General features: G+C 41.6%; 2 protein-coding genes across 4 annotated transcripts in view; one reads left to right on the plus strand and one right to left on the minus strand.

Annotated features, from left to right (window-relative positions):
• MGST2 (microsomal glutathione S-transferase 2) overlaps nucleotides 1-605 on the plus strand; it is a 38005-nt gene extending 37400 nt beyond the window's left edge. Inside the window, exon 5 of the mRNA XM_069105408.1 lies at nucleotides 153-605. Coding sequence (XP_068961509.1) covers nucleotides 153-285 — 133 coding nt within the window. The 3' untranslated portion in view covers nucleotides 286-605. The remainder of the gene's footprint in view (nucleotides 1-152) is intronic.
• Nucleotides 606-5187: 4582 nt separating this feature from the next.
• Nucleotides 5188-26731, minus strand: part of MAML3 (mastermind like transcriptional coactivator 3) — a 570316-nt gene continuing 548772 nt past the window's right edge. For 2 of the 3 annotated variants that reach the window (XM_069105405.1, XM_069105407.1), the window contains exons 3-5: nucleotides 20267-20512; nucleotides 14715-14796; nucleotides 5188-8975 (exon numbers count right to left, since the gene is read on the minus strand). In XM_069105405.1, the coding sequence (XP_068961506.1) occupies nucleotides 7978-8975; nucleotides 14715-14796; nucleotides 20267-20512 (1326 nt within the window). In that variant the 3' untranslated portion in view covers nucleotides 5188-7977. The remainder of the gene's footprint in view (nucleotides 8976-14714; nucleotides 14797-20266; nucleotides 20513-26731) is intronic. The other variant, XM_069105406.1, reaches the window with a different exon arrangement.

Consider the following 26731-nt stretch of genomic DNA (forward strand, 5'->3'; position numbering starts at 1 on the left):
CTCTCTCTCTCTCTCTCTCTCTCTCTCTCTCTATCTTTCTGTCACTTTCTCTGTCTCTTTCTCTGTCTCTCTCTTTCTCTGTCTCTCTCTCTCTCTCTCTTTGTCTCTCTTTCTCTATCTGTCTCTCTCTCTCTGTTTCTGCTTATAAACAGGTTACTAGGATTCCGGATGAGTATGGGAGTTTTGAGTCTGCTGGTCATCCAGGCGACAGTGGGAATTGCCAACAACTTTCTGGATGAATACCTGGACTTCAATATTTTCAAGAAATTACTTCGATTGTTCTAGACACTTTTCTCCCTTTTAATAATTTCAAGGTTTTTCTACCCCAGGAGATAGACCAAGACCTGTGAAATCAAAATCCCTATGTTTGAATTGAATCATAGAATGATAATGCTGAGAAATCATTTAGCCCAACTCCATTTTACAGTAGGGAGGCCCAGAGAGATTGTCACTATTTTTGTTTTCTTGAGATGACTTTGGGAAAATGTTCCCTTCCCAGAACATATTACTTGCTTGATTTTCTATGAACTATTATTTGCCCTTGTATGATCCAGAAAACATATACCTTGTTTTTGTTTTTTAAAGAATTTGTTGCTGAAACATCACTTTTCTTAACACAAGATACTTCCTATATTGTGTGGTGTGGTGTGGTGTTGTGTGTGTGTGTGTGTGTATAATTTCTCCTCCTGAAGCAAAGTCCTGACATATGGAACTGGGAAGTTAAGCCTCTTTCATTAGTGGTGGAAAGGCACAGATGGCTGGCACATGGGGGAGGTTAAGTAGACACTCTTGAGTAGCCAGGGCAAAGTCATCCCCTAATATTACAAAACAAACTTGACGGAGAAATTATACATTAGCTAAAAAAGAAAGGAGGCAGCAACTCACTTCCCAATATGTACTTAGAGTAGGGGTGGGGAACCTGTGACTGGGGGACCACATGTAGCCACATTCAGTCCTTAGACTGAATCTAAACTTCACATAACAAATCCTTTTATTAAAGTCAAAGGGCTGCACTTGAGGACCTAGAGGGTCACAGTTTCCTCGCCCCTGACTTAGAGAATTGAATACAGACATTACCTCCATCTTCAACCAAAGGCAAATCCAGATTCCTAACCAGTGAGGATCCTGATGGATGGCTACTGGCTAGCTGGTGAACTGAGGCAATGGGGGCCTCTTCAGTGTAACACTAATTTTACTATCTGACCTTGAGTGACTTGCATTCTTTCACTTTGCACATCTGTGAAATGGGAAAAGTACTTTACCTGCCTAGGAGATCTCTAGCTGAAAGGTATCATACAGATAAATAGCATTTAAAAATCAGAATTGAATAGATAAAAGAGTTCTCTATTAAGTTCTCCTGTACATTTTGAATCAGTGTGAGTGGAATTTGGAGTGGTCCCTGTACAATGGAAAGAGTCCCAGATTTGTATTCAAAGGATCTGGGTTCACATCGCTCTGCCACTTACTACTTGTGTGATCTAGGACAATTTCTCTCCAGGACTCAGTCTCTTCATTTGCAAAATGAAGGATTTGGATTACATTACATCTAAGTCCCCTCCCAATTTTCAATTAATGATTTTTTGAGATGTTTTTATAGCTTTTCTTTTTAGTTGGTGCAAAATGGAAGAGGTTAGAGAAAATCATTGATAAAAATGAAAAATATACATCCTTTAATAGTATTTCCAAGCCTACCAAGTCAAAGGATATAAACTCAAAGGCCGCTAGATGGCAAAGTAGACAGTGTTGGATTTAGAATCAGGAAGATCTGAGTTCAAATTTGACCTGAGAAACTTTCTAGTGGTGACCCTGGGCATGTCATTTAAAAGCTCTTTGCCCCAGTTTACTCATCTATAAAATGGGGATAGTAATAGCACCTACCTCATTGGGCATTTTCAAGGATCAAATGAGATATTATTTGTAAAGGGTTTCGCACAATGGGTGCTCTTATTATTATTATTATTATTAAGCTAATGTGGTAGGCACTTAGTAAATGCTTGTTTCTTTCTCTCTCCTCTATTCAGATGAGCCTGTTACTAGCAAAACTTGGAAAGTCAGGGAAAGGCTTTGGGATCTGGTGTCAGGAGGCACTTAGCTTTCAATCCTGGTTCTTGAATCTCATTGTGACCATGACGTCATTTAATCTCCCTGAGTCTCAGTTCCCTTGTTTGTATATTAGGAAGGCAGTATTAACTTCTCAGGGTTATTGGAAAGAAATGTGAGGCCTCTGACTGAGGCACCAAGAGATTTAGAAGTTAAGCACCTCGTCCATGGTCCCCAAGCTAGCATTTATGAGGTATCAGGTCTTTCAGCCATGGTCTTCCTGACTCAGAGGCCAGTTCTCTCACCAGTAAATCCCAATGGGATTTGCAGAAGACATGACTGGCAGGCTACAACCATATTATGAAGAGCCTTGAATGTCTGAATCAGGATTTATAATAACTTTATTTAGTGAGCAATGGGGAACCAGCAAGTTTTGACTTTATGAATCTATGTTCCTCTAACTGGTGGTATGCTTTGAAGAGCTATCTCCATTTTGTTTTTAGGACTATATAATGCCTGCTTTGAAAGTGTATGGTATTTTTTTCATTAAGAATTAACACATTTCTGCACAGGACATAAAAATGTCATTTGTTTGGGTCATTTACAAAGTTAAAAAGTTACAAGCATCAAAAAACAGGAGTTGTTCTTTTTTCCTCATTTGTTTTCTATTCCCTTCTAAGTGAAAAATCCATTGTTCCAAGGGAACAAAACCCAGGTTTCAGGGCAGACCTTCATGGTAATCAGATGATTGTATTGATATGTGTCTGGACCATATCAATGTGTGTGGCTCCAGAATTCTATGAAAGAGACTTTCTCCAGCAGAGGACCTGGGGAGGAGAATCTCAGAAATTCAGTCTGTAGTGGCTTCTGTCAAATGGAGAAGAGGAGAATGATATTTGTGGCATGGCAACTATATGGTGCCACTGACCAAGTCTGTCACTTTAGGTACAAAAGGAGACCAAAAAAAAATACCCCCAAACAACAACCCCAACAAACTAGAAGGTGGCATCAGAAGCATAAAAGAGGGCAGAGGGCCCAGTGCTAGCCTCTAGGGTTCCATTTATTGGCCTGCTGGTTTGGGGCTTAGAAAAGGGGCATTTGGTGTAGTTACAGGTCCCTAGTTTCTCATTACCCTTCCCTCAGGGGGTTGGCTGAGAGAACCTTTCCCAGTGTCCTTTGCAAAGAATGGTGTGCTCCTATTAATGGCCCAGCACACACAACATACCAGAGCTGAAAAACGTTGTCATGATCATTTAAAATAGCAGTTGGCCTATTGACAAACAAAGTGCCTCCTTCACACGGAGGCAGATGCCCCATGAAAATAGACATGCTGGTTTAAATATATTTCCCCAGGATTCTTTGAAGACAAATAAGATAGCATATGGGAAATCTCTTTGAGGAGCAAAAGTACTCTATTTGCCCAGTGTATAATAATGTTATTTTTCACCAAATATGTATTAACCTGATTAACAGAAGCGTTTGGAGCAAAGCAGACTTCAGTACTGCATGTCTGTAATTTAATGGGGAAGTAGGAGGGGGACTCTAAGCTTTCCCAGAGCTCCAGATTTTTGGCCGATACTGTCAGCCATTTTTGCCTTGAGTTGATTTAATTTTTCCATTCCCTCTTGTCTCATTTGGATGATTTAGCCCGTGTGACAAGAGAGCATGCCCAACTCAATGTCCTCTGCAGCTGTATTTCCCAACCTGTGTGTGTATCTGGGACTCTCCAGTCCTTTGTGAAAATTTCACTGATGTGGTGTGACAAGCCAGCATTCTGACCCTTTCCCTTTTCTCCGCCCAACACCGATGCCTGCCCTGTAGAGATCCTGCTGAAACTCAACCCTCTTGTCCTTCCACAGTCAAATACATTCTTTAGAAAGGCTACTTCCAGAGGCATAATTAGGGTGGGGCAATACGAGCTTTATTCCTAGAAACCAGATTTAGAAGGTGCTATCACTGTGTTGGTGAGAATAGTTCAACTAGGAAGCTACAAGATGGTGGGCTGAGGTGAGTTGCTCCTCTGTAGCAGCTTTCTGCAGATGTTGTCCCAGGATCTCAGTCTTTGCCTTAAAGGATAGTGTCCCCCTCTTCAACTATGGTGGTGCTTCATGCAACTTGCCTTAAGGGTAAGTTTTACCTTTCAGGCTACTTTCCCTTCTTTCCTCATCCTGCCCCCAAAAGCAGTGGTTCCTTTAGTGAGCACTGGAGCAAATTAAATGTAAAAATTTGTATTGGGATTACAAGGTTTGGGAACTGTTGTTAACAGGCTGCCTGATAAATAAATAATAATTTGAAAGAAATTTGAGGGAGTCCAACCTTCATCAACTCCAGTGATTTTTGGGAGTAGAGTCATGGCACTAGTTAAAATCATGTGGCTCCCAAGGCAAAGCCCACCAAGACCAAGACCAAGGACAAGGCTTCTTTTTTCCAACTTGGAAAGCTGGAATTCCAAGTGAAAATCCTGGCTCTAATACTTATTAGGTGTTATTATTTTGGTATTAGAGGAATTACTTTACTATCCTGAATCTGGGTTTCCTCATCTAGAAATACTATGTGGCTCTAGGACTTTACCAATTAGTCTCCAGTGGTATCAAACATCCCCTAGTCATGCCTTCTTACCCTATGGGACTCTTCTGGATGTCCTCCTGTATACTCCCCTTCTAACTGCTGGAGCCCTTCCTTGCTTTCTGTTGCTATCACTGGACCATAGATTTAGGGCTGAAAGACCTTTGAGATCTCCTAATTCAACCTCCTCATCTTATAGAGGAGGAAAAACTGAGCCCAGTAAATGAATATCCAGGGTCATACAGCTACTGAATGTCAGGTGTGGGATTTGAACTCAGGTCTTCCTGACTCCAAGTCCAGCATTCTATCCACTATGTCAAGTTGCCTTTCCAAAGCTTGCTCCAGGTCACCCAGGTAACAAGCGTCAGAATTAGCATAGCAAGGTTACCAATGGAGCACATAGGCTGGTATTGCCTTACTCACCTTGCCATACTTGTTCATAGACTTTCTGAATCTGTAAAATGGGGGTGAATTATCCTTTTGCTCCCTACCTTCAAGGGTAGTTGTGAGGAAAGCATTTTTTAAACTTTAAGAAGCTACAGAAATGGGAGTTTCTCTTATTCCAATAAAAGACACTTTGGATTGGTTCTGGTAACAATCTTTTATTTGCCTTTTTCTTTAAAAGTGGTCTGCCAACATCACTTCATCTCTACATTTCAGAGTTCTGTACAGTTCTTGGAAGGAAATATGCAGTGCTCAATGTACAAGGTAAAAACAGAAAACTAGAAAAATCTGAATAAAATGGAGCCAGTTGCCATTAGGTAATACAGTACAAATTAGTAATCAGATGTAGTCTGAAGTGTAATGCCATTGCAGTGATGATGAGTTAAGGAATGAAATAAAAATACTCTATTTTAAACAAACAGTATATATATATTCATATGTATATATTTTACAGATAGTAGACCCAGTGATATCTGCAGGATTGTAAAAACATATTTACAAATAACTTTTTTTAGACATTACATATACATCAGCACCGTAGTAAAAAAAAAAAAAGAAAAATAATTAAAATCTACCTCTTGTTTAGTTGGTCCCAGTACAGAGTATTCAGAGGAAGCTTTTCAAAGATGATAGAGCCTCTGTCTCCATCACTCACCTCTAGCTTCCTGACACCGGCATATCCGTTGGCTTCCTGTACCTCTCAGAAAAAGGTGAACCTATTTTGTGTTCTTCCTCCTTTCCTTTCATAACTTTGTTGTTTCTTTTTGTGTGTTCGTTTTCTTTTTGGTTTTCATCTATCTCGATTCTTAGTTTCCCTGGTAATGAGGCTGAACCTTCAGGGATCTCATATTCAGTATTGCAGTGCCCTCTTGGGAGAACCAGAGCAGCTCCTGCCATGTCCCTCTCAACAACATGGCACCATCACTAGCTTTGTGTCCTCTCCATTGCTATGTGCAGATTCATGCACTAGTTCATTTCTAGGGGGCAAGCTAAGGGCAGGGTTTGGCAACTCATCTCCTCCTACCCTAGACTTCCATTCAAACTCTTTTTCTTTGGAATTTCTCCCAGCTTAGGTCAGTTTACACCTCTCTTTCTCCAGAGGTATCTGTGGGTTTCAATGCTGTTGGCTCTGGTTCTGGCTGGGCTAAGAGCACATGCACAGGATTGACCCACTATCATCAGGATCAAAGACCAAAGATTCTTTTACTATCTTTTCTCCTTGCCTTTTTCTATCTAGACTTTTCTTAGGGCACATGGTCCCTGTGATGAAGTGGTAGGAGGGGGAACAGGGGAATTGGCAAGAAATAAAGGAACACATGTAAGCTAAATTGTTGGTGCCTTTGGACAGGGTCAGATTGGGAGAATTATGCAGGGTAGATGCCTGGGATGATAGGGTGGGGAGTATTTAGTCAAGTGACAGGGACCACACCCCCTTTCTGAAAACAAATTTTGCCAGATGTAGTAGTTGATGTCTGCCTCCTAAACTCTCAGAAAATCTGCATTCAATCTGCCAAGGTAGAGATATCATTGGCAGAAAATGATGTTGGGGATGACTCTTCTCCCAGATGACTGAACCCTAATCAAAGGGTCAGGGGTGCAATTTAATAAGCTGACCTGAGTAGACAAGAATTGTCCTCCTGAAGGTTCATCCCCATTTAGGGATGTCAGAGTTTCTGGGGCAATATCCTACACGTACTGCCAAACAATAGACTACTGTGGTCCAGGAAGGTAGTACTGATAACTTTCATATACTTTAGAGGCAGGAAATGCCGGAGTCCCTTTGCAGTATCTGGCATAGCAGAATTCCTTTTGTCATTCATTTTGGCCATGACCAGGCTCAGTTAAAGGAAGTAGCTTCATTTGGGATACTGGTAAGAAAAAGCTGTATGAATTAGGAAGTTGGAGTCAGGGTTGGGGGTAGGGAGCAGGAGAAGAAGAAGCAAAAGTAAGGAATGGAGGGTAGGAGATGGGCCTGAATGACATCTCCAGAGTCCAGTGGATGTCTGTCCATCATCCCTTCTTTAAATGCTACACTGTCAGAAGGAAAGATGTGAAAAACTCTCTAGATTTATAAGCACTGTACCATAGCTTGGAAAGCTCTGGAGTCTTCCAGCTACCAAACAGTGGCCATGACCACTTGTCACAACAGTGACCACCTCATTTTCCAAGGGCCTCTTGCCTTTGCATTGCCTGACTTATGCTCCTCCTCCAAGCTCACCTGGCTATCCTTGGGCAGCATCAGGCAGCAACGCCTCTAGGATTCTTGGGGTTCATCATGGGGACAGGGAGTGGGTCTCTAGGCTCTCTTGGAGACTCCCAAGGAAGCCATCACTGGTCTTTCTGCCCACCCTTCTAATATAGTAGCATGTCTTTAAACCTGGAATTGTTTCCACCCAGAGTTCAGCACAATTCTGATCCACCAGTGCTTGGCCTGTGCAATCACCCAGCAGCTTTGGTGGGAAGGTGTTCCGCTCCATGGCCTGAGAATCTGTCTTTTCTGGTGGCCTGAGAAGACCTGGGGCTGGACAGACCAGAGGACTCCTTGACTTTGGATAGCAGTCCTTTTCAGCTTGTGGGGACTGGCAACTCATCCCACACAGGGGGCCCTGGGATCAGGTGAAGGGTTGTCCCCCGGGGCCACAGGCTGGTATGGATTCTTTCCCAACCTGTCCCTCTGTCTGTCTCTCTCACACCCAGTAGGCATTTGCCATGGAGTTGAGATTGCTATATGTGGAAGTTTTGCAAAATGTGGCTTACAGTGGCTGGAAATTGCCACCCTTAACTTCCACCATCTGCCGGCTACAGTTCAACTCAATTTGCACAGATTAAAAAAAAAATAAAAAACAAGGATGGAATGACATCCTGTTTCCTTTTTTTTTTCTTTTTAAACTTTAACCACTGGAGTTTTGGCTCTCAGGGCCCCTGTGACTAGGGATTGCCGAATAACTCATCAAGTTCTTGCATCCATTCGTCCCCTGGCCCACCTTTGATGATGGAGTCCACCAGGTCAGCACCCTCTGCCAGATTGGGGAAAGAACCCCCAGCTCCTTCACTGCTGTAATTATAAGGTAGATCCTGGGATGGATTCCGGTCATACGCCTGGCCCTGGCTGCTTGGGGCAAAGTTGCCACTTTGCATTGGTGGCTGGGTTGGAGCCTGGCTGAATCCTGGCATGCCAGGGACACCCTGGTTCATGCCAGGCATAACCATTTGCCTTGTCTGGCTGTTCCCTTGTTGCCCAGGGAGGGATGACATCATCTGACGACCCATGGTTGTTGGGTTGAGAGCTCTCACGGTGCCTGTGGTGTCCACGACTGATTGGCCCATCCCCTGTGGGAAATGCTGCTTAGTCAGCCTAGGCTGTCCAGCCTGCATGGGGTAAGCAGTACCATTGTTGAATGGGCCCAGCTCTCCACTAGTCCTCCCAGGCATGCCCTGTAAGCTCCTCTGCTGCCAGTTTTGTGCTCCTTGTTGGACAGTTCCCATAATGCTCTGAAGTCTTGGAGGGCCTTGGGGCCTGGGCAAGGCCTGTCCTACAGGTCCTTTCATCTGCTGATGCTGTTGGGGGATGCTTGAGTTTACCAGCATGCTCTGGCTAAACCCACTCACCATGCCAACTCCTTGAGCGGCTGCAGGCTGCCTCGGGCCCTGGGCCTGGCTGTGGGTCATGCCCATGCCACTTTGGTTTGGGTGCTGTAGCATTTGGCTCATCCCTGCACTCATGTTGTACATTCCTGGTTGGCTGGTGGGAGTGTTGCTGTAAGGAGCCATTCCAAGCTCCGACTGAGCTGCTGCAGAGGGCATGGCACCAGGGTTCTGGGAAGGTCCCATTCCCATCATGCCTGTACTCTGGGCCATCATTCGGGAAGCTCTCATGTTCTGGAGAGCTGCCTGGTTTCTCACAGCTGCTATATCCTGGGGAGAACCTGCAAGGGAAAGAAAATGACCATACCACTTATTTTTTTTTCCCAGAGAAAACTATACACTGAAACCAAGCAGTCTGAGAGAATAAGTCATTTAGGGCTTAGAATACATTTCCTTCCCATCTCTGCCTCTTAGAATCTCTGTTTCCTTCCAAGGTTCAGTACAAGCTCCACCTCTTCCTACCCCGTTGTTAGTGCTCTCCATCCCCCTGCCCCATGCATTAATTTATTTATACATCTATGTATAGAGGAAGCATAAAGTCAATATACAATTGTTCCATAGTCCCTAAACAGTTCTTTGATACCCTTTTCCTGCAATAAAATTCCAAGTCCTGAAAAAAGTAATGTATAAATTAGCTCCTGGGAAACAATGTACCACAGCCATAAGTCAGTACATTTACATGTGAGGGGGCTCCTTTCACTCAGGTCCTCTCAGAACTGTCTTTGTCTCTCCTTAAGCAATTTTGTGTGAGGGGCTGCTTTTCTCTTAGGTTCCTTTAGAACTATTGAGATCACTCCTCAAGCTGTTTACATGTGTATTTCTCAGGCAAACATCCTCTTTCTACTCCTTTCAGTAAATAAATAAGATGTTTTCTAAATGAGACAATACCTCTACACTTACTTATTTGTGCAGTTGCTTCTCCTCCTTCCCTTTCTCCTTCCCTCTCCACCCCCATCCCAGATTGTAAGTTCTTTGAGGATGGGGCTGGTTTTTTGTTTTGGGTCTTTCTTTCCTTTTTTTTTTCTTTTTTTGGTCAGTGCCTAGAACAGTACCTGGTCCACAGCAGAACTTAATAACTGCTTGTTGAATGAATGGATGAACAAATGAATGAATTTATTCCCAGAAATCTTTGATTTCCCAGGATGCTCTTTTGGCATAAGGAAATTCCTTTTTGTGAAAGGATCAATGCCCTGACCATACTTTCATTAGTGCTGATAATGTAATGTGTTTTTTCCCCTCACCAAGAAAGCTCCAGCTTCCTTGGAAGCAAGGGCTCATTCATCTCTCAAGCTACCTTAAGTAGGAACTGCTAATCATATTATGTATTCAATTTGTGAGGTGGAACATGGTTCAGCAGAGAATACTAGCAATAAAGACCATTAAACTAATTGCCCTTAAGACCTCAACAGTGTTGAAGGGGTTAAAGATCATCCTTTCTTGTTTTATAAGGGGCTCCTCAGATCTCTGGGAAGTTGGGGGACACTGTCGAAGGGTTTCCACATATTCTTGACTTGGTCTCTCTTCGTGTGTCAGAGCAATGTGGTCAAGACCAGAGCTACCAAAATGTTCCTTCCTAACTCTGCAACTTCCCAGATGTTCTGCTTTCGCTCAGTCCACTGCTTAGTAAAGGGATGACCATTTCTCTGTAGATCTTTAGTGTGATTTTAATGATGCACAGATCTGTAACAAAGTTGGACTCAAATACTGATCCCAAGTCATGCAGTCCAAATGAACCACATGGGCACTCTTCTTTCTGGGTTTCAGGAAGTTTTCAAACAAGGAGGAAACAATAGGGATAATGGGATTAGGGGACCAATGTTTTAATATCTTGGGAGGGAAGCACCAATGGATTTTTCTATGTGCTTGCTACTGATTAAGTCTATGAGAAAAAGAAAAATTGTTTTTCCTGTCCATTTCAAGAAAATGCAATCTCTGAGCCAATCAATACAGTAAGTAAATTTTATCCCACCTTAGAACAGTGATGAGAAACCAGATGAGGATAGTCTAACCTTGAAATCCAGAACCTTGACAGAGAGGGGGAGTGGGTTTTTGTCTTATTGATTTCTGGACAACAACTATGTTTCCACTAGTTTTATTCAAGAGACACAATTATAGGAATTTTTATCATGACTCATGTTTATTTGGCTTGGTGAGTCAATATCATTCTGAATTGAACAATGAAAAGGATTCTGGGAGTAATATCTAACTGAGCTCAGGTAAGAGCCTTAACAATTATTTTCACCTTTAGGCATCAATGAGTTAAGTAAAATTTTAAAGCAAATCAAGGATCTCTGTTCCAACATTAGGTGACAGTATGTACTGCAACTTTGTAGTGTGGTATAGTAAGAGGCATGCATGATGGCATTGTGGAGAGAATTCTCGATTAGTCAGGAAGGTGGGAGCTCAGATCCCATCTCTGACACCTAATCTGGCAACAAAATTTCTAAGTACCAATTTCTGGATTAAAAATAGGGATAATAACTCCTGTTAAAACTCATGTAAAAGAACATATGCAAGGCACTGACAGTTATTTCCTCATTTTTCTTCAGGGTAGGGCAAGGGTGTCAAACTCAAATAGAAACAAATCTCTGCCAGCCCAGGTTTACTTAGAAAACTACAGATTAACATTATCTATGTTGTATTGTGTTTTCCTTTATTTTGCTAATAAACATGTCGCCAATATATTTTAATCTGGGTCAGGCTATAAACTTTGAGTATAGGGTACCCATAATTTAGAAACTCTCCATCAACACAGATCAATAAATATTCTGTAATTAAGAGACTTAAAAGAGTTGCCTGGGGGCAAGATTAAGTGACCTGCATAGGGTCACACATTTACTATGAACCAGAGATAAGACTTGAATGCAGGACTCTCAGAATCCAAGGTCTGTCCTTTACTGTCTACAGCATACTGGCTCTCACAGATCTGGTCCAATTATTTCCCCATGAAGGCTTATGATATTGACATTAGGAATTGGGCCAACCACATGGACAATCTGATTAACTGGGAACAAATGGGTCATCGAGATGGTTGAAAAATTACAAATTGACTGAAAAAACCAAAATGGCCCTTCCTGTCCATCATTCTGTGGCTGATTCATAGACCTGCTTTGGATGAATATGGGGTGGTTGTAGTAGGGACAGATACAAAGGCCTACCTCAAGGCTTTGCCATTTAGAAGTGAGGCCATCGGCAAGGATAGTTTTCTAGTGCCTACTGATTTTATACAATTCAAGCCCTATTGCTAATTGCATGTGATTTAAGATCAGTTGTTTTTAACCAATTCAGGATTGCTTCCACAGAATACTGCAGATCTATAAAGACCTTCAATGGTTCTTGGAAGCTCAGTCCTAACCAACTTCTATTTTTTAAAATGGAGCATAATTAATTGCACCATCTACTTGTAGAAGAAGTTTTATTTTTAAATCAGCTACATATTTGCCCATGAAAAAAAATTAGAATTATTTATTATTCTTGTATGCCTGTAGTAATTTTAAATATTCAGAGAAAGCAAGCTTAAAGAAAATGTCCCTCCAAAGATTAGCTTTATTCTTCACTTTATTAGGATGAATGCTGGGCAATGGGCCTCTTTTATAGCTGAACATGCAGGTACTATTCTGAAAAATTGTGGTCGATTTAATTTTATTGTTTTCTGGCTAATAGCCCAATGTCAAAGCCAATTCTTCCATATTCAGCCAGAGTCAATAACATGCCAGCTGTTTCCTAAAAGGTCTCTGTTCTATCTTCCCTCCGGGAGGAGTTCATATTTGTGAAAAATAACCATTTCCCCATGGGCATATAACATTGCCGAGGGGCATAGGACTCAATAAGAGAGAAAGACAGTCATTAGGTCCTTTGAAAAGAAGAGTGTTAAAAGTATGGAGGAGGAACAGTCTGGGAGCTATTTTTGACAGCCCTCAGGAAGGACAATGTTTCTTTATCTATCAATCCAATATTGTCCCAGATGTGTAACATCAGCATAGCAGCAGTGCTTGTCAAAGACATGAAAAATATGGAAAATACTAAAAGATGTATTGTATAGTTTTGTATCAAGTAGCTGAGAGATCCTAATATTTTCTTGCCTTTTTAGACCATGTAGAGTTTTGCTACATATCTATAATAAGTGATTTGGGATTATAGAAAGGTGCAAAGGCCTGAGTTTAAATACCCTGAACCAGAAGTATAGGGAGAAAAGAAAGTCCTTTACGGGACATTTCTAAAAACGCAGAACATATGTTTTCTAAAGCCTATCCGCAGGTTGCCAAATGTGGGTTGGTCACCCAATAAGATCAGAATTTAATATGTGATGTGCCTTAAAAACAGCTCAGGAAGGACTACAGGTTTAACTAAATTATTTTCTCTCTTTAATATAGTCTAAGAGGCAGCAGAGTATAGTGGGAAGAGGGATAGACTTGGGTCAAGAATATATGCCTCTGACCATATACTGGCTGTGTGATCAAGGAAAAGTTACTCAGCCTCTCTGTGTTCTCATTCCAGGGAATTCTTTACATTGATGAGATCACAGATACAGATCACTGTCTTCTCCAAATGCAGTCTAAAGGGTGTATATGTGGGTGTTAGTGGTAGGGGAGGAGGGACACTAGGAACTGTATTCTGAACAGAGATAGGGACTAGACCTGTGTTCTTACTGGTGCATAGAATTATCCATGAGGAAATTCTTCTACAAGTGCTGGCAAGCATCCTCTCTGCAATTTATAATCTTAAGAGAATTGCTGCTGAGCACCAAGAGGTTAAGTGATCTATTTGAGGTCATATTAATTTAGGAGCATGACTTGAACCCAGGTCTTCCTGATTCCAAGGTCAGCTTTCTAGCCACTATATCATGCTGTGTCTTGTAAATAAGAGCAAATAAGTAAATAAATGAAAACCTGACTCATCAATTGTTTTTAAACAGATACTTCTTCAGAGAGTACTGGAATTGATTCTGTGACTAGAACCCTAGTGAATGTTCCTATACTAAATGTAAGGAATGATGGTCCCTCAAGTGATGGGCAGGCAGGTCAGCTAGGGATAGATAAAAGGATGCAGTCAGAGAAGAACTCAGTAGAAATGTGGGTATTTTTCCAAAGAGGTTCCTTGGATCTCGGAGTTAAGAAGGATCTTCAAAAGCCCCTTAATCCAAGCCATGTTGAAAAAGAAACCATTTGATAATATCTGTGACAAATGTTTACCCAAATTCTACTGGAAGATCTCCAGTCACAGGGGAAATCAATACCTCCAAGCAGTCCATTCTTCTTTTGGATAGCTCTAGCTGCTTGACTTGGTAACATCCCCCTTTGCTCCCAATTCTTCCCTTTGAGGCCAGAAGAGTTGTCTAATTTCTCTTTCACATGACACACTTTCAAATATTTGAGGACATACAGTGTCTGCCTCCAAAGTTATCTTTTCTCCAGTTAAACACCCCCAATTCAATCTCTAGTCTCCTTGGGTATCAGTAGCCCTGACTTCACTGAGATGTTTCTCAGATTGTGCAAATAGTTCATTAGGATTTCTGCTACTTTTCCCTTCCTGATACCTACAGTTATATTGCAATGATAATTCCTATTTGGGGCAGAGCAAGTCAGTTTAGGCCTCATTGTCATCCCCTGTCCTCCCTTAGCAACTTGTACCAGAGAGACAGATGAGGACCATTTCTGTAAAGACAACCCTCTAAATTTCAGAAGGATGTTATGTCAATGTTCTCCCTATTCCTTTTAGGGTCATGATTTGAAAAAGAAAATTCATCAAGGCTGGGATGTTCAAATCAGCCCTTAACAATCTGCTTACCCTCTAAAATCAGCAGTGACTAGGGGTGCTTACAAATTGGAGCTTTTCCTTCTGTAGCATGAACTCTGACCTCTTATCCAGCACTAAATCCAAGGAAGCAAAGAGGATAATGGGATAGGATTTGCTCCTTTGATTAGTAAGTTGATCACGACATGACATGGAAAAATGTGACATGGAAGGCATTATCAGCCCTGGTTCCATAGCTGCACCTTTCCTAGAAGCTCTGGCCTTACCTTGAAACTGATTGACCTGCTGTACTGGATAAGGTGTCCGCTGCTGGAGATGCTGCCGGGGTAAATGTGATTGCTGCAGCTGCTGGATTGGAAGGAAAGAGGGCAGGAAGAAACATGGAGAGGGAAATGGAGTCAGAGTGAGCAGGGTGGGGAAAGGGGAGGAAGAAACAATAACAGAATTAATGAAATCTTCCAGTGATTCTGACATCAAAGCAATGTAGTAGGGTAGAAAAGTTACTGGAGAGAGAATTAGAAGATCCTAGGTTCAAATTCCAGCTCTGCTACTTGCAACCTGTGTGACCTTGGCAAGGTAAGTGCCGATGGCACATGTTCTAACATCCTAGTAAGCCCGTGATTTGACTGATATATGTGCTTCCCCCAGAGAGTCAGACGATAACTGCCCATCTAGGGCCGTCAAGTGTCCACGTCTCTTGTGCACGTCTAGTCACAAATCACTAATCACAGTGGATCTACCCAACACTGCGGGCCTCATTTAAGTTCTCTTGACATCATGTGGACGCCAGAGGAGGAGGTGATTGCTTATTCCTACTCACACATGACTGGTTTATATTTTTTTTCCTTCTGGTTATAACACTTCTTGATTGATACATTTTACACCACTCTTTGTGTATGATTCCTTATTTTTAATAATATTCAGACTGTTTATATCCTATCTGCATCATCCTTTGGGTGATCCTCAGCTTCCAATTCTTTGGAAACTAGATTTTCATGACCCACAGTCAGATATCATCAGAAGAATATTGATGTTGAAAAGAAAGGGCCTTTGCTTCAGGAGATAGCTTAAGGTCATTAACAGAATTTCCCAATATGGAATGCAGTCTGTTCTCCTCCTGCTCTACTCTGGGCCCATCTCAATGCCCTTGTTCAATGCCTCACATATACGTACTGATAGATGAGCTATAAAAGTTCTCCATCCAACTGCATGTCAAAGTCCAGACAATGAGAGGTCTACTTTTTTATGAGCTCAGGCTAATTCAATCCAGGAAACAAAGACTTAATAAGGACCTACTTTGTGCCAGGCACTGCATAAGGCACCAGTGATACAAAGACAGAATCGAAGCAGTCTTGTTCTGGGAGATACAACTTTATCTACACAGGAATAAAATACAAAGTATATACTCTTCATCCATTTGATTTTTCCTGTGTGGGTGGTTAGGCTGAACTCTTTTCAGTGATTATTGATCTTATTTAGGAGACTCTTCAATGTCATTAGGAGTGATTACTGTATCATCCATATAATGCCTTCTACATAGTAGGTATTTTGCTGGATAATTGTTATGGTTAAGGGTAAAGGAATGTCAGCTATTTGTGTCCTTGCTTTTTAAGCACTATCTTCTTTATACCATCCTGTAATCTAGATAGTAGGTAATACATTTGTTCCCATCACCCCTAGTCTTGGGGTCTTATTGGCAGGCTTCCATAACACTGCCAGGAAGATAAACCAGAGGGTGAATAGTGGGATGGGGTAAGGAGAGCTGTCCTGGATTCAATTTGAGCTGTAGCAGTGGGATACAGTCTACTCTTCATGTAGTGAGTAAAGATTAACCAGTTATAACACTCTCTCCCTCTCAAAAGTACTTTGTGTATATACTTTGTATTTTACTTCTGCATGGATGTTGTATCTCTCGGAACAAGAGTGTTTCACTTCTGTCTTTGTATTTCTGGAGCCTTAAACAGTGTCTGACACATAGTTGGTCCTTATTAACTCTTCTCATTCATTACTTCTATTCACCATCCCTCTTAGAAATAGTCTCTCTCCTCAAATTTTTTTTCCTTTAATATACTATCTTTTTTTTTTTTTTGCTTTTTGGAGGGGGGGAAGGTAGGACAACTGGGGTTGTGACTTGCCCAAGGTCACACACCTAGTAAGTGTTAAGTGTCTGAGGCCAGATTTGATCTTAGGTCCTTCTGACTCCAGGGCTGGTGCTCTATTCACTGTGCCACCTAGATGCCCCTTCTCCTCAAATTTTCATCATCTTCCACACCGTGTTGACCTTCTTGCCTCCCGGAAGCTTAGCCCATTTCTTCTTGGCTCTCTGTGGACTGACTGATCCTGGTAACTGGGACCCAATCTTCCTAACACCTCTGAGCTGGTTCAGCTAAATCTCTTCTGGGTTCTCTTGACTACCCTTTCATGTCTTGGCCCTAGCAATAACACAAGCAATAGAAGCCATCACTTAGAAGGGCCACAGGAAACCTGAAAGTCACTAAGACAGACTGGGAAAAAATGGTTTGCAAAGCACAGCCGCCTCCCAGACACATCATTTATCATTGCCTGAAAGATGTTAGGGTGGCTCCTTGTCACATACTGACTGCGGGGGTGAAAGGAACAAAGGTTTGTCTTTTTTTTCAGCTGGCAGGCTGTTGGTCTGCCTTGTAAAAAGGCAGATAATTACATGGCCACTCAGGAACAAAAACAACATCACAAACAGTAGCAAAAGATGAGCATACAAATCAAGAAAGCTCCCATTTCTATACTGATTTAGAGTTTATAATGTACTTTCCTCATCAGCACACTGGACACCAGGTATCATAAATATTGTTATCTCTTATTTTATGGATAAAGAATATGGAGGGAGTGTAGGACAGTGGGTGATGTGCTGGGCCCGGAGTCAGGGAAAGCGGATTCAAACTTGAGACTATGAGCAAATCATTTGAGCTCTAGGAGTCTCTGGCAACTTGGGAAGACAATATTGACAGATGTATTGCTGGGGTGCTCACGTGACCTTGATGTATCATATCAGCAGAAGAGGAACAAGAGGCTGAAAGGAAAACACCTTGCCCACTGTTTGTGGGAAACAGCACGGACCAGAATGAACAACAAATATTTGTGAAGTGCTTACAGTGTGTACTACACCGTGCTAGGGGAGACCCAAAGACTAGGTAAAGGATAATCTGCCGGCTAACCCCTCAGCTCCTCCCGCTGTCTCTTGCCTTCTGATTGATGAAATTCTCCTCTTCTGACAAGGCTCCCCTTAGGCACCACCTCCTCCATGAAGCTTCCCCAGATCCCTGCAGCTGAAAGGGCTTTCTCCCTCTTCACAGTTTGTCTAGATCAGGGGTTCCCAATCTAGGGCATGTCTCCCCAATCTGCAGCACACAGATCCCCAAGGGTTAAGAGTAGCTTGTCAAAGTGGCTTAGGGAATATTTGGTAAGTAACCCTATTATCTAATGAAATTAGTTAATCTATTTTATTTTTTTAGGTGCAGATACATGGTAAATGCTAGAATTTATTTCCTTTCATATCAGGGAGACCAGAAGAGTTCATTGGAAACCAAGGAGCACAAAGACTAAAAAAGTTGGGAAACCCTGGTCTATAGCTTCTTTGTTATCTCTATATCCTTAGCACTTCACACAGTGCATTGCATATAGTAGGCACTTAATAAACATTTGTTGATTGACTGGCAGAAATATTACTGATGGAAAGAAATAACAATTAGCCACCAAGTACCTAGTATATAGAAGAGTAATTCTTTTTTTTTTTCTTTTTGGAGGGCAGTTGGGGTTATGTGACTTGCCCAAAGTCACATGGCTAGTAAGTGTCTGAGGCCACATTTGAACTCAGGTCCTCCTGATTCCTGGGCCAGTGCTCTATTCACTGTGCCACCTAGCTGCCCCCTAGAAGAGTGATTCCTAAACATTTCTGTCCTCAGGACCTCTTTACACTCTTAAAAATTATTCAGGACCCCACCACCCAAGAGTTTTTGTTCATGTAGGTTATATCTATTGATGTATACTGTATTAGAAATTATTGTTTTAGTATTACTATGAAAATAGCTTTGACGTTGTGGACTCTCAGAGGTTCCCAGATGACACTTTGCTAACCACTGATTAGAACACGGTGCTTAGGCACAAAAGGAGATGGGGGGGGATGAGTGTGAGAAGTAATGGATCCTATCTTTGGCAAATGGGGCATCTCAATGTCCATATACATTTAATCTGTTTCCAAGTCTATACAAACATCTGCATGATGGGTACTAGCCAATGCTGTGTTAAATAGGATTGATTCAACAAATATTTATTAATCTGTGTGTAAAGCACCATGGTCAGAAGAGATACAATCTTGACATGAGGAAGGAGGCCTGTCCTGAAAGGCAGCATGATAGAGAATTGGTTGCTATAGCCAAAGCATTCCCATCACCATTACAGTTGCAGTGTTACATCTCGAGTCAGGAAGAGCCAGGTTCAAATCCTGCTTTAGCATTTATTAGCATTATTTAGTATTTATGACCCTGGACAAGTCCTTTGGACTCTCTAAATTCAGTTTCCTTACATGCAATATGGAAACCATAATTGTACCTAGGGTTATTTCTGAGGACCAAATAAGATCTGAAGTAAAGAACTCTGCAGACTTCTTTTCCCCCTCTCTTTGTAAAATGGACCTGTGTTTTCATTGGCTTAGGGGGTTTTGGTAAGGAAACTTCCTTTCCTCATGGATATTAGCCACTGCTTTGCAATTTATAGTCTTTGAGGGTTTCCTGGGTCCACAAATAACTTGCCCAGGGTTACAGGGTCCATATTTGTCAAAGGCAGGTCTGGAACACTGGTCTTGTTGATAATAAGGATGGCTTTCTCTCTCTCCACTATGCCACCCTAACTTCTCTTGTAGCTCTTAAATCCATATAACTAAGAGCTTGTAAGGTTTAGAGCTAGAAGATCAAGAGAAATCTCCTCCCTCTTTTACAGATAAGGAAACTGAAATTTACAGGGCAAAACAACCTGTGTCAGGTCACAGTGGCAGAGTGAGGGTTTGAAACTATATTTTCAACTCCAAAGTGAGTAGTCTTCCCTCTTTCCCAGAGTGCTATGGAGATGACAATCTAGTAGGGGGACATGATGTTCATGGACACCTGTAACACAATAACTAACACATGCTGAGTACCCTTGTCAGAGCACAAAATAAAGTGCTATGTGAGAAGTTCAAGGAAGAAGAAGAGGCTGGCAGTGACCACATAGTATTAGGGAAAGTTTCCCAGAGAAAGTAGCTTTTGAGTTGGGCTTTAAAAGATGGAATTTAACAGGTGAGAAAGAGGAGCAAGTCTATTCTAGGCTTAAGGGAGAATGTGCAGAGAGAAAAAAGGGGGGGCATGTTCATGGAACCCATGTGACCTTGGGCAAGTTACTTAAGTAACTGTTTCCAGTTTGGCTCAAGTATAGAACATATGGTGGAGCTATAAAAGTAGGCTGGTGCCTAGCTAGGGTGGACCTTGAAGCCCACGTGAAAGACTGAGTTTTTCTTAGGAGCCAGTGAAGTGTGTTAGGGGCAGCTGTGTGCTACCATAGTGCACAGAGTGTCAGGCACTGTGCTAAGTTCTAGGGATACAAAAAGGCCAACCCATGGCTCCTGTCTTCACAGGGCTCCTGTCTTTGAGCAGCTCACATTCTCTTCCTGACTCCAAAGCCAATAGGTGCTTCTTTCCCAGGGCAGTGGAGGCAGGTAGGAGGAGGCTGCTCTGGCAGTCTGGGTAATGAGGGCTTGAGCCAGGCTGCTTGCAGGGAGAATAGAGAAGCAGGGCTGGGTTACCCTTACCTGTTCAGCCAGAATCTGCTGTTGCTGCTGCTGCTGCCTTTGCTCTCTCAGAAACTGCTGCTTCTGCTGCTCCATCAACTGTGCCCTTTGATCGATGAGCATCTGTTTCATGATGGCTGCCTGGGGCTGGGTGGCCAGGAAGCTTGAACCCCCAGGGTTGGCACCAGTGACTATGCTGCTGGAGCCTGGGGCCACTGAGGGCTGAATAGGGCCTGTGGTCCGTGAGAGTCCTACTGGGTGCTGATCCTGTACAGACAGAGAGACAGTAATGATTTTAATAGCAAGTCATTCCCATGATAGTCTACAGAATGGAAGAACAAGGAACAATTCGCATTTGCATAATGCTTTAAAATTTATAAAGGACTTTTTTCATGACAATCTTGTGAGTTAATCTAAGTATAGCTATCCCCATTTGACAGGCAAGGAGACTGAGGCTAGGAGAGCTTAGATGACTTGTCAAGGGTCACAAAACTACTAAGTGTCAGAGGCAGGTCTCCCGATTCCAAGTGCAGCACATTTTTTTTTGACACATACAGTTGCATTGCTAGAAGCTTCCAAATACATACTTTACAAGTCCCTAAAAGTATCCCAATAATGTTCCCATCCTACCTTCCCATGGCAATGTTGGAGACATTGATCATGAATAGGAAAATTTCTTTGTTCTAGAAAATCTAGGATTTACCTAGACCAGTTGGGGAAGTTCAAGATGGTGATAGGCTTATCAGTCATAATTATACTATGTTCCAAGAATGAAGGGCACTGATTGCCTTTGGGAAGCCTTTCCTGACCTCCCTATCAATGCTTTTTCCCTATTCTCTCTTTCTCTGTCTCTCTCTCTCTACACACATGTGTGTGTTTCATATTAATGAAAGATACATATATCTATATAATATAAACCTATATGTATATGTCTACATCTACATCCAATCATCCGTCTGTCCATCCATCCATCCATCCATCCATCCATCCATCTATCTATAGGAATAACCATTCCCCATCCTGAGTAGAATATAACCAAAGAGTGGTATTAGTTGGGACCACTCTAATTTTTTTCTAATTTATTATTTATTTAAAACATTTTTTCTTTTTAAAATTTGAGTTCCAAATTCTCTCCCTCCCTCACAATTCAACTCCCACCCACCGAGAAAGCAAGTGATGTATCAATCAGCCATGAGAAATCATGTAAAACATATTTCCATGTTAGTTATATTTTAAAAATCAATAATAATTAAAAAGTGAGAAAATTATATTTCAATTTGCACTCAAAGTTCATCAGTTCTCTCTCTGAAGACAGATAACATTTTGTTCATCATGGGCTCTTTGGAATTGTCTGAGATCATTGTATTCATCGGAGTAGCTAAGTCTTTCACAGCTGATCACCATCACAACATTGCTGTTACTGTACACAAAGATCTCCTTATTCTCACTTTACTTTGCAATTTGTAAGTTTGTAAACTCACTTTACAATTCATATAGGTTTTGTCATGTTTTTCTGAAACCATTCCTCTCATCACTTTTTTTTTCTTTTTGGAGGGGGGAAGGTAGGGAAATTGGGGATAAGTGACTTATCCAAGGTCACATGGCTAGTTTTGTGTTAAATGTCTGAGACCAGATTTGAACTCAGGCCCTCCTATTTGAACTCAGGTCCTCCTAACTCCAGGGCCAGTGCTCTATTCACTGAGCCACCTAGCCACCTCTTTCTCATCACTTCTTATAGCACAATGGTAATCCATCACAATCCTTTGCCACAACTTGTTTAGCCATTCCCCAATTGAGGAGTATCTCCTTGATTTCCAATTCTTTGCCAACACAAAAAGAGCTGCTACAAATATTTTTGTACATATATGTCCTTTTTCTTTGATATCTTAGGTTACAGACCTAGTAGTGGTATTGCCAGGTCAAAGGATATGCACAGTTTTATAACCCTTTGGCCAGAGTTCCTAATTCTTCCCCAGAATAGTTGTACCAATTCACTCATCCATCAACTGTTCATTATTGCATTTATTTCCCTCATCCCCTTCTGCATTAGTCATTTCTTCTAGATGTGACCAGTCAGAGTTTTAATTTGCCTTTCTCTAATCAATAGTATTTCATTGACTACACTAAAACCTTTAACTGTGGATCACAGCAAAATGTAACAAATAAGGACAGTGAGGTGGCACAGTGGATAAAGCACCGACCCTGGAGTCAGGAGGACCTGAGCTCAAATCTGGCCTCAGACACTTACTAACTGTGTGAACCTGGGCAAGTCACCTAACCCCAATTGTTTTGTCTTTGGGAATATCATATTCCAAGCCCTCTGCTCTTTTAATTTGGTAGCCAGTAAATGTTGTGTGATCTTGACTATGGCTCCACAATTTTTAAATCATTTCTTTCTGTTTGCTTGGATTATTTTCTCTTTGACTTGGGAGCTCTAGAATTTGGCTATATTATTCCTAGGAGCTTCCATTTTGGAATCTCTTCAAGAAATGGCTGATGGATTCTTTTAATTTCTATTTTACCCTCTGGATCTAAGATACTGGGGCAGTTTTCCTTGATAATTTCTTGAAATATGATGTCAAGTCTCTTTATTTGGTCATGGCTTTCATAATAGTCTAATAATTCTTAAATGATTTTGTCTTGATCTATTTTTCAGGTCAGCTATTTTTCTAATGAGACATTTCACATTTTCCATTTTTTCATTCTTTTGACTTTGTTTTATTTCTTTATTATGTTTCATAAAGTTGTTAGCTTCTATTTGCCAAATTCTAATTTTTAAGGATTTATTTTCTTCAGAAATTTTGTACCTTCTTTTTCATTTGGCCTATTTTGCTTTTTAGGAACTCTTTTCTTCTGTGAATTTTTGTGCCTCTTTTACCTCTTTTAGGCCAATTCTGTTTTTTAAGGTGTCATTTTCCTTTAGTATTTTTTTTTTTTGTGTCTTTTTTCCCAAGCTTTTAATTTTTTTTTCATAATTTTCTTACATTACTCTCATTTCTTTTCCCAATTTTTCCTCTATCAATCTTATTTCTTTCTTTAACTCTTACAGGAATTTCTTTGAGACTTTGTAGCTGTCTTCACACTGTTGTTTTTTATGTCTTGGTCTTCCTTGCCACTGTAGTAGCTTTTTATGGTCAAATTCTTTTATTTTTTTTTTTGTTTGCTCATTTTCTCAACCTATTTCTTGACTTTGAACTTTATCTTAAAGTTGGGCTCTGCTCACCTGTGGACAGGGAGGCACTATCTTACAGTTTAGGCTTTTTCATGCTTCTGTTTTCAGGGTTGGTTCTGGGGATCTGAAAATTATTGGTTCTTCCAAGGTATTGTGATCCTGGTCACTGCTCTCCTGACCTGTGTTCTGGTCTTTATCCAGGAAGGGTCCCTGGTCTTCTACAGCCACAAGTGCTAGTGCTCTCTTTGTCTCAGAACTCCAGGGGACAGAGTCAAGATGGCCGAGTAGAAAGTGGACTTTCTCGCAGCATCAGCTCCAACCTCCTCCAATTCATGTAAAAGGTAACTCTGAACAAACTTTGGAGCTACAGCACCCACAAAATGACACAGAGAAGCTAACCTCCCGCTGAGGACAGCCTGGCAGGAAGATGCCAACACAGTGCTCTGGGAGTCGACCCCAGCCCCACTGGAGCAGGAGGTTTTAGCCTCAGGGCAGGTCTGACCAGCCACGGGCTAGAGGGACTTCAGATCACCAGCAGCTGTGGTGGTTTCCAGACTTATCAACCCAATAGATACTAAGGACAAAGTGAGAGATCAGTGCAGTGTGGACTTTGGGATCTGGTAGTTTGGGAGTGGGGTTGGCCTTTGCCCCTGGGGCAAGAAGCTGCTGAGGTACCATGGTAGTGCAGCTGCTGCCATGTGGCAGCTTCAGCTCCTGGCTTGCAGATTGTAGGGGGATCAAGAAACCAGTCTAAAAGGTAATCACTCTTGCTTTAACCTGCTTCGATCTGGATTTCGGTCTAGGGTGGAGGTCTTGGGGTGTGCAACCAGCTTGCCAGAGGATGTGGAGGCTTCAGAGAGGGCACCTGACTAATACCTTCGGCAGCTGAGAAAACCCCAGAAGCATTTGGGATGAAGCTCCCCTGTCTGGTGACAGAGTCCTACTGTGGCAAAAAGCCCAAAAGTTAAGTAATTGAGTGGCAACATGACCAGGCAAAGGAAGCAAAGCAAACAGAGCAATCCAACTTTGCACTCCTATTTTAGGGACAAAAAGGATCAAAGCATGGAACAGGAGGAAGACAGCAAAGTCAGAACTCTTGCACCAAAAGCTTCCAAGAAAAATAAGAGCTGGTTACAGGCCATAGAGGACCTTAAGAAGGATTTTGAAAACCAAATAAGAGAAGTGAAGGAAAATTGGGATGAGAAATGAGAACGATGCAAGAAAATTATAAAATGAGAGTCAACAACCTGACTGAAGAAAATAATACCTTAAAAAACAGACTAACTCATATGACAAAAGAGGCTCAAAAAGGCAATGAAGAGATCTCAATGCCTTAAAATGCTGAATTTTCCAGATGGAAAAAGAATCTCAAAAGATCACTGAAGAGAATCATTCCCTCAGAATTAGACTGGAGCAAATGGAAGCTAGTGACTTAATGAGGAAAAAAAAAAAAGAACTCGACCCTTCTGACTGACCCCTCTCCACCCTGGAACTGCAATCTGAAACTGTGATCCTGAATTGTGTATGGACTTGCTAATCAGTGCCAGCTGTACCAAGTGCCAGCAAAGGGTCCTAACCTTTTTCTAGTCAGTTGTCTGGCCCCCTTACCATCTCTGGGCTGAGAACTCTTGAAATTGCTGCTTTAGCCATTGCTGCTGCTGCTGCTGTGTGTGTGGAGGCTCCAGATAGGCCTCTGTTCTAGTGTCAAAGAGCTTTTCTGTCAACCTCCTAAGTTTTCTTAGGCTGGAAAAATGTCACACCCCAATCTTTTGTTGGCTCTGCTGCTCCAAGATTTGAGGTGTCATTTTAAAGTTGTTGGAGGGGAATATAGGGAAAGTTCAGCTGGATGGCTGCCCCTAATCCTCCATCTTGCCTTTGCCCTCCACCACTCTAATTTTAAGAAGTTGTGAACAGAAGATTTTTTCTTTTTGGTCCCACCTTGTGATTTCATTGGTATAGGGAGAATTCCCAGTGTACCTTGACCAATGCAGCCTGGAATCTTCTCTGGCTGTGGGAGGCCCTGAGAGGTTAGGTGACTTTCCCAGAGTCACTCTGTCAGTATGTTTCAGAGGAAAGACTTAATCCTAGGTCTTCTGACTCCAAGGCCAGCTCTATATCCACTATACCAGGCTACCTCTCAAACAGAGGAGAAATAAGAACAAATGAGGAAGGTTGAGCATAAAAAGAATACAGCTAAGTGATACAATTCACACAAATTAATCTGACAGTTAATTATATATATATATACACACACACATAATATATGTAAATGTATATATAATTGTTATTGTGCAGCATATCCAAGTAATTAGGCATAAATAGTAAGTAGCTAATGTAAATGACCATGTTTAACATTATTTTTTCACAGTCAAATACATTTATGTAATTTAATATTCTTTTGTTGTGTTAGTGGTACAGTATCGATGGTTAATATCAATCATGAGAATATTGCTGATTTTAACCCTTCTCTTCCCCTTCCTCCTCCTCTTCTTTCTTCTCTCCCCCAAAACATACACTAAAAGATGAAAATCCTACTTTCAACTGCCCAATGTGCATGACCCAGAAGTGAACCTCCCTGTGCCTCTCTGAATCTGAGGTATCATAGGATCATAGATTTTGAGTAGAAAGGATCTCAGAAAGTCATCTGGTCCTACCACACCCCGTTTTACAGATGAAGAAACAAGCCCACAGAGTGACAGCCAATCCCTCCTCCTCCATCACTCTTATATAGGCTCCCTTAGTGAGGTATGGACCTGGGATTGCTACCTAGATCTTCTGAGGCAGAGAAAATGTCTATCTGTTCTCCTTCCTCTATCTTCTAGAAATTCTAAACTGTGGAGATGTTTTGTCTAGGAGTACCAAGCTGGTGTGATGGAGGGCAGAGCATACAGGGAGGACTGGTTCTGGATTCCTAACATCTGCTTCATTTGGTTCATAGGGAGAGAGGAGAACTGTTAAATTTAAGTGAGGACCAAAAAATGGGCAGGAGCTAAATCTGTGTCTAAGTAAAGAAAGGAAGGAGTGGGAGAACATGGGAGTGTTTGGGAGAAAATATATCCTCCTGGCTTAGTACAATACCAACACAAGTAGGTGCTTAATAAATGCTTGTTAACTTGATTTGACAACATATCATCAACATTTTCTTCTTTTTTTCAACTCTCTTTGGCCCCTTCCCAAAAAGTTTTAGCTAATTTACTCAACCTCAGCAGGTTACAAAGTGAGACCACACTAAATATTTTTGTGACCGTGGACAGGTCACTTTCTTTTAACCTGTTCTCCAAGACTCACTCAACAGCTTTTCTCCTCTCTCTGAA

This window comes from Petaurus breviceps, unplaced genomic scaffold (assembly GCF_028583685.1).
Source record: "Petaurus breviceps papuanus isolate PSGF00001 unplaced genomic scaffold, PetGlider_PUasm1.0 76, whole genome shotgun sequence".
Classification (NCBI taxonomy): Eukaryota; Metazoa; Chordata; class Mammalia; order Diprotodontia; family Petauridae; genus Petaurus; species Petaurus breviceps.